The sequence below is a fragment of the Falco rusticolus genome, chromosome 2 (assembly GCF_015220075.1).
Source record: "Falco rusticolus isolate bFalRus1 chromosome 2, bFalRus1.pri, whole genome shotgun sequence".
NCBI classification, from domain to species: Eukaryota; Metazoa; Chordata; class Aves; order Falconiformes; family Falconidae; genus Falco; species Falco rusticolus.
Window position 1 is genome coordinate 76499505 of NC_051188.1, and position 20520 is coordinate 76520024.

The following is a 20520-nucleotide window of genomic DNA, read 5'->3' on the forward strand; positions in this document are numbered from 1 at the left end:
ATTTCACAGGTATTCACCTATGTAGTGAATATGTAACTGTAGAGCAAGTCCACCTCAATGTCTGGGCTTGTTTAATATGTGTGAAACTAATCAGTCTATTCTCTTTTACCAGGTAGAGTGGTGAATGTCTCTAGTATGGTAAGTAGCTCAGCTCTGGGAGGCTGCAGCCAAGAACTACAGCAAAAGTTTCGCAGCAACACAATCACTGAGGACGAGTTAGTGGAACTCATGACCAAATTTGTGGAAGATACCAAGAAAAGTGTGCATGAGAAAGAAGGATGGCCAAATACTGCCTATGGGGTATCCAAAATTGGTGTCACAGTCTTGTCCAGGATTCAAGCCCGGATGTTAAATGAGAAAAGAAAAGGTGACCACATCCTTCTCAATGCCTGCTGTCCTGGATGGGTGAGAACAGACATGGCAGGTCCTAAAGCCACTAAATCACCAGATGAAGGGGCTGAGACCCCAGTTTATTTGGCCCTTTTGCCTTTGGATGCTGATGGTCCTCATGGCCAGTTTCTTAGTAACAAGACTGTTCGAACCTGGTAAGCTTGTGTGTGTGGACTTGTGCAAGTGGTGATATGATGTGAATTGGCCTGTTCTGTGGTAGGGCTATTACCCAGAGCAGTCTTATCCCATCCCCAGCAGCAGCAGGGTCCTTTACCATTGCAACGAGCATTACAGTTAGGGTACTCCTCTGGTATTAAGTCTGTGCTAGGCTACACTTCCCAACAGTCTGCATTAGCCTGCTCACAGTATTGACTGTGTAGCCTGGAATCTGTTTTGTGGGCGTTCCAGCCAAGATGATACTGGCTAATCTGGTCCTAATGTAGAGGTGCCTGACCTTATTTACGTGAATTTACTCTTAATTAAGTCATTGCCAACCCTTCTTCCACTCACCGTGAGACAGGTCTCTGCCATGGAGTTAGGATGAGGAAGCAGATGCCTTACACATTCTCAGCACAATAGATCTCTTTCAAGGGACCATAACTGCTTCTTGAGGTTGTATGGGGTTTCTTAAAGGGGGGAGGGGGTCATCCTTAGAGCTGCAGTATGACCAGTCTGGGGGGAGATTAATAAGACCAGAACAGAATCACTGCTATATAGAGGCTCATTACTATCGGTAAAAAATGGAATTAGGTGAAAATAAAAACAGCGGTGATATACCATTAATAGGAAAACTTAATCAGTTGGCTTTATTAATATGTATGTCAATAAATGATTACTTCCTGTTTTGTCTTCATCCAACTGGCTTATTCTGATACTAAAAATTTATGATGTTTGAAAATACACTTTCATTTTCTGCAGCTAAGTTTGTAGCTGGAATGTGTGATCTTTGGACTATATAAAGAGAAAATAAACTATAGAATTGATATAGTAAACTCTCTCAGAACTTCCAGTTCATTTCTTGCACAGTCAGATTATTACAAACCTGGATTAAGTGCTCTTCGTGTAGTAGAGAAAATGAACTGTAATTGTTACAATAATATTGCAGGATAGGACTGAAACATAATGGCAACCAATGATGGCAACCAAAACAAGTCATTAAGCAAAATCGCAAGCAGAGGAAGCAGTAATGTGGAGAGTGCTAAATTTGCTTCCTCATTTTAAATGCTGGTTATTTTCTTTCAAATGCTGAATCTTGAAAGGTTGCCACAGCACCTCAAGCCGTAGAAGTGGAGCTGAGTGGCTTAGTGGTTTAGTCACCCACTGGCTATAACCATGCAGCCCATTCTCCATCAAGTCTTGCCAGCCAGCCCAAAAGCTGTGGCAGGCTCTGGGGCCCTGCCCTTTCTTCCCTGAAGAGCAAGGTGCTGCTGCCCTGTTCTCTTGCTGCCAGAAGCTGAAGAATCTAGAAACAAGTGCCTATAAACCTGTCATTAGTAATGAAAAATCAGTAATGGGCTTGTTAATGCAGAGTCAGCAAGACAGTGCCAAAGTGGCTTAGCTGATCAGGTTATACATTGGCGTCCCCTGGTACGATTTGTGTTCAGGGAAGCCTTGGAGTGAAAGGCATTGGACATAAATAATATGTGTGGTTTCAGTAACGGCTTATCAGCACAGAAAAAAAAAGGTGTGATTATTAGTTGGTCTTTTAAGAATACAGTAGCTATTGTTTTTATAAAAGTGGAAGTATTGCCAAATGAGTCATGCCCCAGAACTTGAAGAGAAGGATGAGTTACTGCTCCAAATGTTCTCACAGTAACCTATTCTCTTACGAAGAAAAAAAATTCTCAGAGGCCTTAAACTAAAGGGCAAAAGATCAGTTAGAAAATCCCTGTATAAACTTTTTAATGCATTTTACATACTATCTGCAGGCTGCCTACAGTATGATAGTTCCAAAAGCCATCCACTTCGTACAGGAACTTGTCATTCTGTTAGGCAACAGAAAGAACCATGGTTTGTGTATGCTTTTCTAGTTGTGTTAATGGTATCTCAGCAAAACAAAATATGGCTGTTCTGATTTAGCAGTAGTTTGTGCATGACTTTGAGATGTAACCCAACAGTGGAGAATCACACCTAGTTCTTCATACTTTAAATGCTGCTTGAGTCATTAAATTTCAAAAGTTATGTACCCTTCTGGTACATGTACTGGCTGGCATGTACAAACTTCCCAAACAAACCTTGACCTGGCTTTCACATGGTTTGTGCAAAGTCTAGACTATGAAAGTCCTAGGTGTGTTTACTGTAGCCGGTAGTATCCATTGTTAAAAACAAATTAGTTTGTAAGTATCCCCTGTGCTCTATAAAGTGCCTTCTTAAGTCAAACTCAAGATCTGGGTTTAGTTTTGGTAGCTTTGGTGGTTTGTTTTACATTCAAGCCAAACAAATTATTATACGTTAGAAAGTTTTACAGAAGGTGTATTTCAAATTCTTATATTAAGCCCTTTCACAGTGCTTGTTCTTTGTTTCTTACCCCATTTTAGGGTAAGGAAGCAAAGTGGAAAATTATGGCTAAGTAATCATCTTCAGAAACGTCATATTTCATGGTCAAATATACAGACAGTTTCTTCTGGTACGAACAGAAAGAACAGAGGACAGATCTTTTCACAACCTTTGCAGCTGTGGTGGGGTACTTGAGGAAGGAGTATCAGCTGTGTGGACACATACAACCTCATCTGTAGGCGGTGGAAACAACAGGCAGAAAATACTGGCTGTTCAGAGGACCACTCAGAGTCAGGAAGGAATTTAAGCAGGAGAAGCAGATATCCTAGTGACACCAGTAGAACTGTGTCCTGGGAAGAGAGCTGGGATTGCACCGGGCAAGCTGCCAGGGGAGGGCTGTTTGCTGAGAGCAGAATCGGAGAACAGGCTGTATGGCATGAGTGGCAGGCTGAATGGCAGGCTGAATCTTTGGACAGGGCTTGCGCTGTTCAACAAAAAAAAATTATTTTTTTTTTAAGCTCTCTCCCTGCTTCTCTCCCATGTCCGTTGTGTCTGAAGTATTTTGTTGCTTTCAGATTCTGGCACGCTTGCTGAGTAGTAATTGTGTAAAGTGTAAGGGTTAGGAAGGGGATGAAATAATAATGGTCTGTTGTACTGTGTAAAAACTTTATGCGTGATTTACTGTTTTTCTTTTTACAGCATGTCACTGCTATTTTTACTTTGAAATTTATTAGCCAAAGAAAATGGCTGGCAATGCAGTAGCTGTGGTGATGTGGGACAATGAAGGACCTGGATTCACAATTGTGAGAGCTCAGTGGAGGCAGTTTCTTGGGGATGCCGTAGCTTGTGCGGGATGCAGGCAGGCAGCAGTGGCAAAACTTTAGGAGTGGAAGCTGTACCTGCTGCTGCATCAGCTGAATATAAACGCTGTGCAAAGCTGCTGGGACTTTCTGAAAGAGAAGCTGCAGACATCCCAGTGTGCAAGTTAACAATGCAGCCATCACTTTCAAAGGCTGTAGTAGGCCGGCTGTTTGGCAGAGCTTTGCTTTGCAAAGCCAGTGATCTGAAGGTATGGAGGCAATCAGTAAGGAGACTGCTCTCATCTAAACTTCTTTGAACATAAAGGGTATTACAACCAGGTCATTTCTATCTGGATCCCCTGCAATGCTTATAACTGCAGTGTGGGCCAGACTTTTTGTGTCCGTGATGGTTCCAGTACTGCATAGTGGAGGGCACTTTATTTTCAAAGCTGCACTGTAGGCATGCCTAGAGAGTTTGAGGTCAGTTTACCTAAGAAGTTGAAGAGAATATACCCATCTTAACATGTTTCCTTAAATTTTCCATTTAAGTGTTTTCCTATATAAATAATGATTACAAGAGCTCTTGAGAATTCATTTACGTCCACAGATAATTTTAATTAAACCCATCTCTTGTAGTATAACCCAACATATAGGCAGCGTTCTGACTTTGAATGCTGTGGCGTTCCTCTCAGCCTAAAACTGTGCCTAGAAAATTTAATTATATATGCTGCCCAGTATTACTTAAAGACTTAAATGGACAATATAATTCGAACTCCAGTCTCACATTAAAAAGCTAAAACCACTCCTTTACTAATCTCAAATACTGAAAAAAGAGAAGGAACAATAATGATGTTTTACAATGGAAATTCTTCAGGTTTTGTTTTTGTTCTGCAAAGACTTCATTTTGGAACTGACTATAAAGGAAACTGTCAGCTGGACAAAATTCTGGTCTTGGAGGCCAGTTTTCATCATTGGTAGATCTCTTCACAAGGTCAGCTATTCATAGCACTTACATCTGAATGAGTAAAACCCAGCTTCACATATCCCAGTTTGGATTCTTGTCTTGTCTTTGAACCCTGCTCACTGATCTACTGTTGCGGTTACTCAGCACTCTTAAAAATCCTACCCTGTCCCTCTACAGGTACATACCCACATACTCAGATGCCTTGATGTGATGGGCATGTCTGCTTTAAGTTATACAGTATTTAGTGACCATAAGGCACTAGTGGCTCCGGTGTTTTGTGAATGTATTGGTTTAGACTCTGCTAGGGAGATAAAATACTGAAAGCAAGCAACTTGTTAGAGTTCCCTCACTAAATAATAGAAACACTACATAGTTTCATGGTAGAAATGTCATATTTTAAATTGTGAGGGATATTTCTAAAAATAAATTAAAAAAATCTGTCAAGCGCTGTATGATTGGAGTAGACTTTTTCCAGTACGAAACAGATTCATGTTAACATCACGTGGAAGTTAATGTGAATGTTCGTTCGATTGAAATGCAGCCTGGCTGTCTCCAGAAGTGATTACATCAGTAAATCTATTACTTGATTCCCATCCCAGGGGCCAGGATTTAGCATGGGCAGTGCTGCCATGGTGCGTATAACAAACTGATTTATAGCCCTTCCTGGAAAGAAGTTTTGAATAGTTAGTACGATAGGCATGCTTTCGATTAGCGTAACCTCTGATACAAAAAACAGCATTAGGAATTATTTTTCAAATAATTTGCCATCCAGCAGATTTGTAAGGACCCAAGCAGAGAAGTACATTGGTTGGAAGGGTGGTCACTTTTGGTGCACATTATGATCAAAGGTTCCCAGCAGGCTGTGTGCTTCCGTGGCGCCTCTCTCCATCAGGAGATGCTCTGGTGCCTGCTGGTGGCTGATCTGATACTGCTGCCATTCTCTCAGCAGGAGCCCAGGAGGATCCCTCTCCTCCGCCTGCCTGCCTGCCTGATTCTTTGAAGTTCTAGAAGACATCTTGTGGTAGAAATGCCAAATAGGTTCAGATCAGAATGAAATTAACATGGTTAGGCACCCATATACAACTGGTTCAGTCAAACCCCATAAATTTGCAAGAAAAAGAACTTCTAAAGAGATAGCAAACCCTCAGAAATGAATTTGAAAATATCCCAACTAATTTGACATACTTTAGGACATTGATATCATGTGCTAAGGACAACATCAAAAATAAGACTTCTTTGCTCATTCGGGCACGTATTCAAGCACTAACCTTCATTTGCAAGAAGTAAGCTAAGCTACTTCAAAAGTTACAAAACCCTAAAATTTAGAAATTGAAACTTAAATTGATTGCATTGCAGTTTGGAAAGATAAGCTATATTGATGTCTGTGGTACTGAAAATATTTCCTGCTGTGTATACCTAAGGAAAAATGTTATATTTGAAGGATCCAAACAGTTTATTTTGTTAGGAGGAAGACCCCATCTGAATTTAGAACCTGATTGACCGTGTGCTCTAATACCACCCCATTTCTGAGGATTTGTCTTTTTAAATGCTGACAGATCTGCAATAAATCTGTAAATCACTGCAAAACGTTTTCATATTTTTATCACACACATTTCCCACGTGTTACACATTTCTCTGAGGCTACCCAGCCTTTCAGGAGTCCATGCTGACCCCGGCACTGCCTGCTGACAGATGCTGACTGCCCAAATGGATGGAATGTGCGAGAGCCACGTGGGCCATACGAAAGCTGGTCAACAGCTGCTCAGATTTTCTGGCGAGGCAGCACATGTGAAGCTAAGCTAGCGGTGCCTTTTGGTACCTGCTCCAGCTTTTGGAGATGTACACAACTGGGGAGCAAAAGCACACGTTGAAGCCTCCCTACCCTCCCATCTTGCTTCCATCATTCTGGCACATGCATAAAGCAGTCTCGTCAGCTGCCAGGAGCTGCAGCTTTTATTTGCTAGAAGAAAAGCATACCAAATTATTAAAATCTAGCTAGGAAGGGGAAAGGCAAGTGGTCTCAAGAAAATAGGAGTAATATTAACATAAAACTTACAGGAGATCACTGCTGAAACAGTATCCATCAAAAGCTTAACAGTTTCTGTTATCTTGAGTAACTGAACAGGTGTATTTTCCTTGATTTTTTCAGCTATTTTGAACTACCAGGACTATGCTCTGGCTGCATATTAATAAAAAAAAAAAAAAAAAAAAAAAAAAAAAAAAGGAAAAAACCCTGAGGTTAAACAACATGTTTCCACAGGATATAAATCTTTGTCTGGCATGATAGTGTATTTTACTAGTTTCTTTTTTCGCTATAAGAGTACTGAAAATCTGAAAAGCACATTAACGTTCTTTCAAGTTTTTGTAAAGACCAGAGGGCTTCTTAGATGGACGCTGAGCCCACTGTAAGCGTGGCAGCTGAGTCCCCGTGAAAGCTGCGTCTACAACACCTGTCGGAAGAACTTCGTGCCCCAAACCATCTGGCACAGAAGCAAAACTGCTGCCCCTTCCCCGGCTCTGGTGCAAGGAAGCGCTGAGACCCGCCTGGCCCGGAGGAGCAGGCGCCGGCCCCGCGCAGGGACGCGCACAGCTGCGGCCGGCAAGCGGGGGACACTCAAGGCTGCGGCTCCGCGCAGCCGCCGCCTGGTGTCCAGAGCAGCCGAGGCCGATGCACCAGGCAAAGGCAGCGGCCCCGGCGCGGCCCGCCGGCGGGACACCGCCCCGCGCTTCCCCTGCAGCTCCGCGGACGGGCGAACGGACGGGGGCAGCGCGGAGCCACCCGCCCGCCGCTGCCGGCGGCACTCCTCGGGCCGCGCCGCCAGGCGGCGCTCGGCGCCCCGCTCGGGCCCGCCCGCTGGGGTGTACCATTTCACCGCGGGGGGTGGCGGATGACCCGCTCCGGGCTGTAGCGCTCACCCACACCGGCAGCCTCCCCTCGCGGCTCGGCACCGGGTGAAGACGAGAGCGGCCACCGCTGGACGGGGGCACCCGGAGCCCTGCTGCCCCGGTGCACCGCCTTCCCGCTCCCCGCGCTGCATTCAGTGGTACCGCCCCAGCTGCCGGCGGCGGCGCGGCCCTCGCGGAGCGGGAGGGGGTTTTTCTGCTCCCTCCTGTTGCCATAGAGACTGCGGGTGCCGCCCCCCGTCCCGCGCCGGGCTGGGACACGTCGCCGCCGGCCCGGGAGGTGCGCGCAGCCCCGGCAGGTACGGGGGCGGCGGGGAGCAGGGCGGCGGCGCGTGGGGAGGGGCGGGGGGGAAACGCGCTGGCAGCTGGGGGCGGCCCGCCGGCGGGGGGCAGCGGGGGCCCGGCCGAGGGGGCAGCGCCGCTCGCCGCCGGCGGAGGAGCCGTCCCTGTCACCGCCGCGGCCGCAGCCGGCACGGGCTCGCCGGTCCCCGCCTGGCGGGTGAGCCGGAGGGGCGCTGCGCCGCGGGGCTGCCCGTCCGCCGGCGGGGGTCCTGGGGGTCCCCGGCGCCACCCCGCGGGGCGGGCCCTGAGCGGGGCCCCGGTGCCGCCGCGGCCGGGCCTGGCGTGGTGCTGCGCGCAGCCGGGCTCTGAAGCGACCGGCGGCCGGCGGGGGCGAGGGGCTGCCCGCAGAAGCCCCGCAGCCCGGGGGGCAGCGGCTCGTCCCGTGGGGCCGGAGGCAGCGCCCGCCGCGCTCACCTGTCAGGGGGCAGCGCGGGCAGGCGGTGAGGGTCTGGGACCGTCTCCATTTTCTAAGGAAGTTTGTGACCGGAGCGTTGGAAGACGTGCCTGAAGGTCACTGCCAAGTGGCTTTTGTTTTACCTTTTGTTCTTTTTTTCTTAGATAAATCCTTCTGCCTATGTATATTAAGCACAAACACGATCTAGTGGCCATATTTAGATTATTGGGTTTCTTCAAACCTTGCTGACATCTAGCAGCATAGGTACGTGAACATCAATGCATGCTAAAATCATTAAGTCCATCCCTGCTTTTCTGGGTGGGAATACACTGTTCAGCTCTCTTTTCACACCAAAGTGTCTTAAGAACTGAATAAGACATCTTTCCCCCCCAAATGAAGTTTTATGAGGTTGTTGGTTTGGGGGTTTTTTTTTACCCCTGGAGTAGTACATTTTGTTTTATCCTCAGAATCTAATCAGTTTTTACTTAAACAGACCAGGTTTTAATGCTGTGAGAATGCTTTAGAACATGATTTTCATAGAATATGTAGAACCTCTTTAAGTGCTGTTGATAACTTGATTGATTCCTGTTCGCTAAGTGGATTCATGCGGTTACATTGCATTTACAGATGAAGAATTTGATGTGTTCTGTCAGCAAAACGGTTGCCTGATTCTGAATGATCCAGACAAATCTCTTATTTATGAAAGTGGCAGCACTCTTAGCTCAGCAGAGACCTGCTAGAATACTTGCTAGCTCATGTTTTGTTCTAAGGAGTATGAATACAATCCAGTAGTCCAATGATTAAGGTACTTGCATGAGATGAGGGAAATAGAGTGCAATTTCTTGCCCTGCTAGTGGCAGGGGCAGTGTCTGTATCAGATTACTTGTAATTTTTGCTGACAGTGTATTGCAGGTTTGCCACTTCATTAAGTTTTATGGGAGGGTTGACTTTTTTAAAAATCCTTGTTGGAGCAAGAATAGCTGTATCCTGGCTGAATGTTATACCCTGCAAGACAGTGGGGTTTTTTTACTCTATGCTATGAGAAGCACTGCATACATCATGGTGAAAACAGAAAATTAAACCTTTACTGTAGCAAAACAAACAAACAAAATCAACCAACCGTAGCCCTGATGATATTGTGTGATAATACTTTTCGCCCCCCCCCCCCCCCCCCCCCCCCCGTGATGGATATAGGTTGGATGACAGAGCGGTTGTATTGGCAATCCTGCTATTGGGGAGTGCAAAGGTGGCTTAAACCTGTGTTTAGAAACCTTTCTCTTTTTTTGGGTGCATCCAGTATTTTCCTGTTTCTGAGAGTTTGCCACCAAAAATCTTACATTGATGTGATTATTGTAGTTTAATAAAGTTAATGGACAGTACACAATTGTTGATTTTTGAATATTTTTTTTTTAATGCTGTGAGAGGTGACCTGCTTTAAAAGAATATAGAGGACTACCTTGGTTTATTTTTGTGCCCTAACAGTAGGAAACTGAATGCAGATGTCTTTCAGAAATATTATTAAATGTTTTGGTATAGAACAGTGCTTTCTTTTCTGTATTGGTGCTGTAACACTGATTGAACTAAACCTGGCATTCCTAAACGTAAATATCTCTCTAGAAGAATAATTTTATATTAGCTAACAGGAGAGCTAGTGTCATAGCTAGCATAGGAGTGAAGGTATGATTTTTCAGTACATAAAGTCCAACCACACTTGTTTCCCATTGTTCTAAAACAGGCGTGGTTTAGCTTGTTGGGTTTTTTTCTAAATGCATTGCAGAATATGAGAAAATCAGGTCTGGATAACTTCTGTCTTCTCTGTAAAAATGTATGGATACTTTTTTTTGTGGAATAAAGGAAGATTATGATTTGGCATAACACCTTAGTGTTGTACTTCAGCATCTGCTGCTGCCAAGTTGAGATGCAGAGTTCTGAGAGCTCCTTCTGCTGTGGACCGAGAGGCCCTGTAATGGGATTCCTCTGGGAAGCTGTATTTTGATATTAAATGTTTCACATTCCATTGCTACAGGTAACCTTTCAAAACACTGCACAGGCAACAACTTATGAAAACTACTTCTCCCTAACTCCTTGTCAGCACTTTGTTTGTAATGACACTTTATTATAATTTCCTTTGTTATTGTGTGAGACATCCATGTGCGTGGAAGGAAAAAACATTTCATAAATACGAAAATGTGATTGCAAAACTTCTAAAACAGGCAGTGGGGAGCTGGGAGTTATGCCTCAAATTATTTTTAACTTTGTGTTGAAACGTGATCAGACGACCTGTTTATTGCGATCCATCAGTGCTTCTACATAGTTATCACTCTCTTACAGTACTCTAGGTTTGCCAGAACTTAAATGCAGGTTATCTTTTTGTAACTGTGTGCATGTTTTAGTTTACCAGGAAATTCCACCTTGCTATGAGAACCAAAGATGGATCCAGAAGAGCAGGAGTTACTTGGTGATTACAGATACAGAAATTACTCTTCAGCGATTGAGAAAGCTTTGAGAAACTTTGAATCATCAAGTGAATGGGCAGATCTTATATCTTCCCTTGGCAAACTCAATAAGGTACTGTGTCACACGAATGTGTTTTTCATTTGTTTATTATCTTTGTATTGTTATTAACTTTTCTCTAACTTACAGCACTTAGCAAAATTAAAAATCCACTCACGAAAAAGATTGATTCATAAAGGAGGGTAATGGAGGAAGCCAAGTTGGTATCTCTTATATAAATATGAGAAATTCTGGTAGAACCAACAGAGGTTTCCTTCTAATGGTTTATGTTCTTTATACAGCTAAGTTAATTTAGTTTTTGCATTGAAGAAACCCTCAGGATGCTGGATACTCACTCTAGAGCAGCCAAAAACGTCTTTATATAGAACAGGAGGTCACAAGTTTTAGTATATATATTGCATCAAAGTTTATATGTAAAGATAACTTTCACTTGGCTGTGCCCTTCCCTTGTATTTGGGGAAATGAGTGATTTGCTGCTGGTGGCATCTTTTGAATGACCATGGAAAATATGACTGAATGTAGGAAGAAAGCAAAAGGTTTTTATGGGTAAACACTTGGGCAGTGTGTCCTCTCCTCCTCCCCAAGAAACAAGGTATATGTTGTGTCCCATTTGGTCTTTTTAAACATAACGCTGTTCCTCAGCGTACATGGGACAAGAGTAATTACAGTCATTAAGGAAGTAGGGGTGGGAGGAGGCAACTTCTGCAGAATTCATAAGGAAACATCTGTTGTTACCCGATAGACGCCTCACGTGTCTTTGCTGTCATCGCTAAACCTTAATTCTACAGAGTTTTCCAAGAGGGGGAGAATCCATAGAGTTATAGAATATCTGAATTTGGAAGGGACCCATAAGAATCATCAAGTCCAACTCCTTGCATCTTGCAGGACTACCTAAAACTAAACCATATTATACAGACCATCATCCAGATGCTCCTTGAACTCTTGACAGGCTTCATGCTGTGACCCCTTCCCTAGGGAGCCTGTTGCAGTGACTCACCACACTCTCGGTGAAGAACCTTTTCCTAATGTCCAGTCCAAACTTCCCCTGACCCAGCCAGCTTCATTCCATTTTCTCTTGTTTTATCACTGGTCACCAGAGAGAGGAGATCAACACCTCCCCCTCCACTGCCCACCTTGGGGAAGTTGTGGACTGTGATGAGGGCACCCTTTAGCCATCTCCAAGCTGAACAAACTTCCTCGCAAGTCTTATCCTCGAGACCTTCACCATCTTGGTCACGCTTCTGGATACACTAATAGTTTGATGTCCTACTTATACAGAGGTGCCTAAAACTGCACACAGCGCTTGAGGTGGGGCAGCACCAGTGCAGTGTAGAGTGGAACAATCCCCTCCCTCGACCAGCCAGCTACGCTGCACTTAAGGCACCCAAGGACGTGGTTGGCCCTTTTGGCTGTCAGGGCACACTGTTGACTCATACTCAAATTGCCATCAACCCAAACCCCCACATCTCTTTCTGTGGGGATACTTTTCAGCCTCTTGTCCCCCAGTTTGTACATATAACCAGGATTACCCTGTCCTAGGTGGGGAACCCAGCACTTGCTCTTAAATTTCATATGGTTGGTGATTGCCCAGCTCTCTGGTCTATCCGGATCTTTCTGTAAGGCCTCTCTGCCCTCGAGGGAGTCCATAACTCTTCCTAGTTTAGTATCATCGGCAAGCTTACGTAATGTACACTCGATTCCTACAACCAGATCATTTGTAAGAACATTAAAGAGCACTGCCCCTAACATTAAGCCCTGGGGAACCCCACTGGTGACTGGCTGCCAGCCTGATCTAACTCCATTTACTATAACCCTTTGAGCCCAGCCCACCAGCCAACTGCTTGGCCAGCATGTTATGGACTTGTCTAGCTGTCTGCTGGACAGTTTATCCAGAAGGATGCTGTGAGAGACAACACCAAAAGCTTTGCTAAAATAAAAAAAACCCACATCTACTGGCTTCTCTTGGTCAGCTAGATGAGCGACCTTGTCATGAAAGGAAATTAAAAAGCGGGACTTTCCCCTCATGAACTCATGATGGATATGACCAATGACTACGTTGTGTCTCAAGTGTTTTTCGGTAACTTCCAGAATAACTTTTTCCATCATTTTACCAGATGCTGAAGTGAGACTGACAGGCCTGTAATTACTTACCATGGTCTTCCTTTTTATCTGTCTTGAAAACTCGAAACATTTGCTAAATTGAGGGTTTTTTAAGGGCAGCCACGTTTTTTTCCTCTTAAGAGGAGAGAAGCTGAATATTGCTCTGGAAATAGGAGTTATGCATTTCTGCCTTCACTGTTTCATCATGATTCCTGTTGAGTCAATGAGAGCTAGAGCCCTTTGTAATGCTTCTCTCAAAAGGGAAAATAAGCAATAATTAGAGTGAGAGATTTCTTACCTGTGGCAAGAGGTGGGCTTTGATCTTTTATCTTGACCTAGAAGAACATACAGAAGTGATTAATACCTATCTGAAGCTCTTACTCAGGTACATAATTGCCAAAATATGTAGCAGCGTAGTAGAAACCAAGCAGAAAAGCTTTTAGCTGTTACATCGGTCCATCTGCTGTGGTATTTTATGGACTTAATTGTTGGAGGAGCTTAAGAATTGGTAGAGCAAATCATCCCCAGTGTTCATCTGCTTCTGTCTGTTATCTGAAAATAAGGATGAAATGTCAGGGGGATGTACTGCCAAAAAGGAAGATTGTGAAATAAGATGTCAACAGCTATGCTTTTAACTCCTATGATTACTTGGTCTCTTACATCCTAAAACATGAACATTGCTGTTGAGTTCTTTAGACTCCTATGTCATAAACACTTCCCCCAACACTAATTTCTTCTACAGCCAGTTCTGAGGTGAATGAATGGGCAGGGAGAGAATGGGTAAGAGGGGGGAGATCAACAGTATCTCAATGATAAAAGTGTTTTCAAACACTTGCACGTGGTTATATTCAGGAACCTGGGTGTCAGTAACTGGTGTGCAGTGATGCCTATTATTAAGAAAATTTCAAGATGCTGAGAAAGGGAGAGACAGGAGAGGGTGAGTAAGTCAAGGAGTTTCAGAAGTACTTTTCATGCTTCTAGAGTAGCATGGAAGATCTGTTTTAAGCACATGTTTCTTAAGAGTCTTTGTACTGTTGACTTTAATTGTGGATGTTCTTGCTTATATAGGTGTAATAATTTCTGATGCTTTTTCTCCTGTAGGCAGGCTTCAACAATACTTTGCACTATTGAGTCCCAGAAGTTAACACACACACTCTTGCTTCTGTAGAAGCTCAGTGGCATTACCCTTTCTAATAGAAGATCTGGAGGAAGCAGCACAGGCTCTCACTACTTAAAGATGAGGGAAAAAGAATGGTGGGAGCTGATCCAGATCCCTTTGGCCTTGGCTGAAACTAGTGATCTTGGATCTCTTGCTGGTTTTACCCCTCGTGACAAGAAACAGCTCTGCTACTTCTTTCTATTACTACTTAGCTGCCAAGGTTAAACTGAATTTTTCACAGTTTCTGTGTTGCTTCTGTGGTTCTAACTGATGTTTCACAGTGGCTTGTAAAAACCAGGGAAGAAACAGAGAAACCAGTTGACTTTCATCTGAATGGTCAGCCAGACGGGTCTGTTTGTACATCTAGAAAGATTATTTCTTGTCAGCTAAGGGAGGTGAGGCTTATCTAACTTCACATGACCTTAACGTGGACAGCTTTAACTTGAATCAGTTTTAGACAGGGAAAGGAATAAGGGGGTTTATGGGGTTTTTTTATTCTTTTGTGACTCATATCTTGCTATTTAAAGTAGGTCAGAGGAATGCTGTTATAAAATTGTGTGTGTTCCTCACTGGTTTTATAGGAGCCTGAGGTGAGTTACTGCAGTTTTGCCCGTGTTTTTTAGCTGGTGTAGGCTTCTAAGGTTAGGTAGGATGAATCTTTGCTGGGGTGTTCTGAACGGAACTGCAGGTACCAAATGTGAGCATGAGTGAAGGATGGAGAGCTGGCAGAATTTGCTAACTAATACTACACCCCAGGTTTTTAAGGGAAAGGTTTCTGGGGTTTTAAATTGCATAGCGTGAGTGTTACGCACCATCACAGTGAAGGAGAAACAATGGAAAGTAATGTTTATAAATACTTAAATGGACAGATGGAAACAGGTGGATTAAACAGGCAGTAAATAAGGATGTTAGTGTCTAAAGATTGTCTTCAATTTTGCCTGAAACTTACTCATATTCCACTTGAAAATATATCTCTCTCTGTGCTTTGCTTCTGTTTAAGCTCTAGTTACTATAAACCAGTCATTTAGTAGCTGCAGGCTAGGCTGCTCCATGCTTCAAATAGCAGCATTGTTCTCTTCTCAGTACTGTTCTTGGATACAGCTTCGAAACATGTTTTTATTGTTTTTTCAAATCTGCGTGTGTTTGCTGTTTGGGAAGCACTGTTTTGTGATTAAGGTTGTCAGACGTTCAATACAGATTGCTGCATCCAGAATACAGTAATCCTCCTTAATTGTCCTAGTGCTAAAAAGTGTTTTCCACTATCACAGATTTTGCTAGCTTGTTCCAATATTGTAAAAGGATACAACGCTAAGAAATCACTTTGATACTTTGGCAGAAAAAAAAGCTAGAGGGGAAGGGTGGTGTATTTTTAAAGCTAGAAATAGGTGGTGATTCAGCATATATGGGTTTATCAGTGAAACAGGTGCATTTAACATTGTTTTCATATCCCAAATGCTTGTCACTGTCTATTCGGAGTATAAATGGAGATATATGTTATATAATATATATATAAAAGTATTTCTATAGGGTGAACTTCAGGATATTAAGAGGCTAAAACTATTATGAAGTTAGGGAAATACAAGTGCATAGTTTGTGTTAGGGTTTTAAATCCGTATTATAGGCATATATTTTCCTGAAATTTTAACTCTGGGTGCAGGCGAACAGTAGATAAGTGACACAGTTTGGAAAATTTGGAACTGAGCAGTATCAAATATTGGATTCCACAGGCTGCTTTTGTAAGGAAACTATGAAAAGAGACTCAAAAAAGTCTCTGAAATTTACTGATTCACAGAAAAGCACAAAATCTCACTGGGTTTTTAGCAAATGAATGCTTAAACTACCCTGTTTGTTTGTTTAATCCATATACACTAAAACCCAATAACAAATCCAAACAAAAAAGCCAACCAACCTACCAAAAAAACCCAACCTGCATCTGTTTGATAAGTATGATGGACAGAATTTTGCCATGCATATTGTCAGAAACACCTCGTTCAACAATTTTTCAACAGTTTTTGGGTATCAGTGATACGGGATTTACATGTAAGCTTCTCTAGTGACTGTTGCCACTGAACATGTCTGGCAGGCCAGTGTCTCTTTTCCGAGCAAGATGTTCATTTATACGTATTGTTCACAGTGAAACCAAAATATTATAACATTTGAAAAATCAGTTGTTCTAGAGGGATTTATTTTATGCTAACGGCATGGTTGACTTGCTCAGCAATGATAGCAATATTTGCTCTAAAAGAGCACTTTCAAACTGCTTTTTATCCTTGGACATAACACAAGTGTGTAAATGCATACGTTATAAGTTCTTACAATACTTATTGTTAGTCTTAGTCTGCAAATCCGAGGTAATTTTTTTTTAGTTTGACTTTCAATAGAAACTTCTTGTTTCTGTAGGCTTTTCTTCAAAAACTTCAAGATGAATATGATCTCAGCTAAGTACTTGATCTGTTTGGTGGGGAGGGGGAAAGAAAGCACAGAAATCATTGCAGCTGCATAATTATTGTTTGTTTCAGTAATAACACTTAGTGTCACAATATGTCTGTTCTTGAGGGGAGAGAAGAGAAGGATTTTTCTGAAAGAGACTTAATGAGCATGGCCATTAATTACAGCAGTTGCTTCATCTGAGAACTCTTGACTGCCACGGCTTTATAACAACCGTTGGCTGAACTACAAACACAAGCACCACTTGCCTTCTGTTGGAGGCAAGCCTTGTATCTTTGAGAAGGGAAGCTTTGCCTCCTAATTGCTTTATGGAACTCCACCACACCTGATTCACAAATGCAGCGTGCAGGACTAGGAATATTTTATACAGCTCTTTTCCCCCTTCTTTTAGTATAGCTGTAGCTCCTAGTTTACCATTTCCTCACAACCGGTTTTTAAATTCATGCTGCTGTTTTTATGGAAGCTAAAGCTCTGTTCAGAAGGTTTTTCACTTAGGAAATGAATTGGTGGAATATGGAAACACAGGCTGTCTTTCTACCCCCTCTCCTCCCAACCAGTGTTGTCTAAAACAAGAATTATAGTATCTCCTAGTTGAAGTTAATCTTATAAATTGATGTACATGCTGCATTTTTCTGGAATTCTAGTTATGTAAATAAAAATATTTATTTGATCTGCTTGGTTTTTTATGTCTAGGCAAATTGATCTAACTGATCTGTAGTGGTGCTATAAAGCAGTGCAGAATGACTTAAACCAGTAACTGTGGAAATGCGAATATTCCTCGGTGTGTATGTGTGTGCCTGTTTTGGGGTGGTTGTTTTTCAAGGCACATGTATACACTGCTGCAAAGAATACAGTCTGCCCTTTCTACCCTTTATAGGCCACATTTAAAGAAACTCTGAGCATGCTTATGCATTAGCAAATGTTTAGTGTGTATAATGTGTTCTCTAGTCAGTCATTAAGAAAAAGAATCTGTAAAAAGTTGAAAACTGGACATGCATGTGGACACGTATCTGTTTTTTCCTGACTTACTGATTGAAGTCTTTATTTTAAAACCCAGTGATACATCAAATACTTCTTAATTTTCTGGGATTGTTGATTTCTTACTGATACCTGAAAACCTGGGATGATACATGAAGTGTCGGGTGCTTGCTGGCAGTTCAGGCTTCTCAAGTTCAACCCTTACTAGCAGTTCCAGTGACATTTTAACACTTCTGCCACCCTAACTGCTCATGTGGAAAGCAGTTGGAGACAAGGAGGAAAAGTAGATCATGTATGGGCTTCAGCCCATATGTAACTAGGGATGGTCACATCAAGCTCACAAGAATCAAAAGAATGAGTGAATAATAGATGTCAAAACCTGTAAGCAGAGTTGTCCATCTGTGGTTGTTAGTGTTGGATTCTGGATGTGGAAGCAATGGTTTGGAATGGGATCTTCATCTGCATACAATGCCAACGCTACCAGGCTTGCTACCACAACATTTAACTTACCTGTAACAGCTGAAATTGTAATGTCATTTCAGCAGTCCTAGATCTCACAGACAACTGATTTTTTTTTTCTTTGTCAGTTGGGAGCTCAGGATATTTAAAAATCAAGCTTCTTAGCTTTGCCTGTCAGCTCAGAGAAACTAATTAGCATTTAACAGTTTTAGATCCATCCCCTAATTAATGTCTTTCAACCCTTTTAAAATTCTTTGAGCCCTGCAGTTCTGGGGAAGCTGTTAAGAATGTGAACGTTTCAGCAAAGCAGCAGCCAAGCCCATGTCTCTGCTGGATTGGGTCTTGGTGCAACCACAGTCTTCTAATATATTGCAGTGTGGTTTAAAATTCCTTGCATCTGCTGGTAGAGACAACTGTTAACCAGGCACATCCGCTCTTAAAAGGTATCATAGCTTGTGTCCAACTGTATTTTTTCAACCCAAGTCATAAAAAAGATTACGTGCTTTTGAGAAGGGAATTTCATCTCAGAATTGTTGTGATGTGATACACTGAAGCTCTCCTCCACTTACGTATGAGGATCATAATAAAAGTCTTCCAATATTGCTCCCAGTACAGAGATGCCTTCTGGTTCTTCAGGTAATGCAGTATGGTTGACATCACATTATGTGAATACAGTGCTGTTCTAAGCTAGTCTCAGCTGCTGGAATTTGGACATAGGAAGGTTTCAGAGTTACCCAGGAAAATACTTAAAACTGAATTATCCCTAAATATCCACTATTCAACTCCTAATATGCCAGACTATTTTTTCCTCTGACTAAATATTTTGCTTAGCTCCCTGATTGGTGAAGTGGGGTTCTTGCTGGTGGAGGTTTACTTCATATCCTTAGGGAATTAAATAAGCCAAACAAGACGTGTTTTATGAGATGGCATTATTTCTGTAATGGATCAGATACTCTGTTATAAACAGGGAATGTTTTCATTTTCTACCTAGTTGATAGTTAAATTTTAACTGATAGAATATTAAGATGACATTTCCTCAGTCTTAAGATGGAGAGGAAATATATTTACCACTGGCATTTTTTTTTTCGGTAATTACCTTCTATTATATATGTACAGAGGGTGTGGGCAAATACATACCAACCAATGCAAACAGAATGTTTCAAAGTCCAGCTTTCAAGCGGTCTTTGAAACTGTTACAAGTATTAAAGATTTCAATCTTTAATATTGAAATAATATTACTCATGTAATGTATGAGTAAATCTCTCGGCTATCAAAGTTAACTCCACAAACATAACCTGGTTTAGTTTCATAAGTGGACTGTTGCTGTATTCTTGCAGCTGTATTCTAGTTCTTAGCGCCATACAGTTCTTGTGCTCATACTGGGAGAGGGAAGGAAGGAAATTAATTGGCTCTAAATGGCATTTGTACTGTATGTATATCAGAATGGTGTGACATTTCTATTTACCATTGTTACAAACTCTCAACCTTTTTCTTCTTGAGTAAATGTTACTAGAAGCTCTTTACTAAAGGGCAGCAAATGGGAGAAATAATGCAATAGCAGTCTCACAGATTCTAGCTTCTTACGCCCACCAACTGCAAAGTCGTAAGCAATAAATTGCACACACCTTTGAAAGATGATGGGTTTTATCTTTTCCTCTTATTACTGATGAGTGTATTCAGCATTCAAGTGAATGCCATGATTGTTGCAGAACTGTTCGGGGATTTTTCTTGGAAATGAGCAAGGAAGGATTAGTTCACTTGTCTGCTGCTTTTTCAAAACTTTTTTTCAGGCAGGATAGAAGAGCCTCAAGTTTGAAACAATTAGGTAGGATAAGACCATGACTTAACCTTTGGGAGAGTCAAGAATTTGCCTAATCCTGAAAACATCCCATGTGTCAACCTGCAGTGAAGCACCTGTTTGCCTTAGCAGACAATGTTCAAAGGCTAAAGGGCCCTTTACTTGCAACTTCTTTTTTTAATTGTCTCTGAATTGGAGAGCTGTACTTATTTACCCTGCTGAAATGCATGCATGGTTCAAGGAAAAGAGTAATCTCTCCAGAGAAAGGTCCTAAGTTTGTTTTTTCCAGAGACCTAGCCTGTCTGCAACTATTTCTTATGTGAAGATCTTTCATTTATATGTCAATACAGTGGGTGTAGTTAATAGAGCTTACTGAAAGAATTACAAATACCTTCTAAGATGTTATTGTCCCTTTTAATCATTCCTGCTTTGGTCAGAAGGTTTTTTTCTTTATATTTAAGCTATATGTGAAATGAAAATTTACGAGGAAAGATAGTTATTTAATTCTTACTTTATTCCCTGTCCTTAGAAGCTGAGATGCTATTCTTGTCAATTCCTTACTTCCCCTGGTGATAGGATAAGGGTTCCCTCTCCTGTCCTTTGACTTCCTTTTCCAGTCTCTAAGCAAAGTAAGACCAGTTCTAGATTTTTTAGTACTGATTTCATATGAAAACTCAACCACAGAATTCTGCTGTTTCAGTGTAACAAAATGCATTTATGACAGAAAACTCTTACATGCATTTAGTTCTCATTTGAATGCATTAACTACTGTGC

General features: G+C 42.2%; 2 protein-coding genes and 1 long non-coding RNA gene across 5 annotated transcripts in view; 2 read left to right on the forward strand and 1 right to left on the reverse strand.

The window, feature by feature from the left end:
• The window catches only part of LOC119142917 (carbonyl reductase [NADPH] 1-like), an 8324-nt gene extending 6942 nt beyond the window's left edge, over positions 1-1382 (forward strand). For both annotated transcript variants that reach the window (XM_037376488.1, XM_037376487.1), the window contains exon 4: positions 113-1382. In XM_037376488.1, the coding sequence (XP_037232385.1) occupies positions 113-549 (437 nt within the window). In that variant the 3' untranslated portion in view covers positions 550-1382. The remainder of the gene's footprint in view (positions 1-112) is intronic.
• Positions 764-7324, reverse strand: LOC119142918. Its single transcript, XR_005102499.1, has 2 exons — positions 6707-7324; positions 764-6610 (listed from the first exon to the last, which is right to left on the reverse strand). It is a non-coding gene; the product is annotated as an uncharacterized LOC119142918 (long non-coding RNA).
• A 233-nt stretch (positions 7325-7557) lies between these two features.
• Positions 7558-20520, forward strand: part of DOP1B (DOP1 leucine zipper like protein B) — a 51844-nt gene continuing 38881 nt past the window's right edge. The window contains exons 1-2 of one of the 2 annotated variants that reach the window (XM_037376480.1): positions 7558-7853; positions 10684-10858. In XM_037376480.1, coding sequence (XP_037232377.1) covers positions 10721-10858 — 138 coding nt within the window. In that variant the 5' untranslated portion in view covers positions 7558-7853; positions 10684-10720. The remainder of the gene's footprint in view (positions 7854-10683; positions 10859-20520) is intronic. The other variant, XM_037376479.1, reaches the window with a different exon arrangement.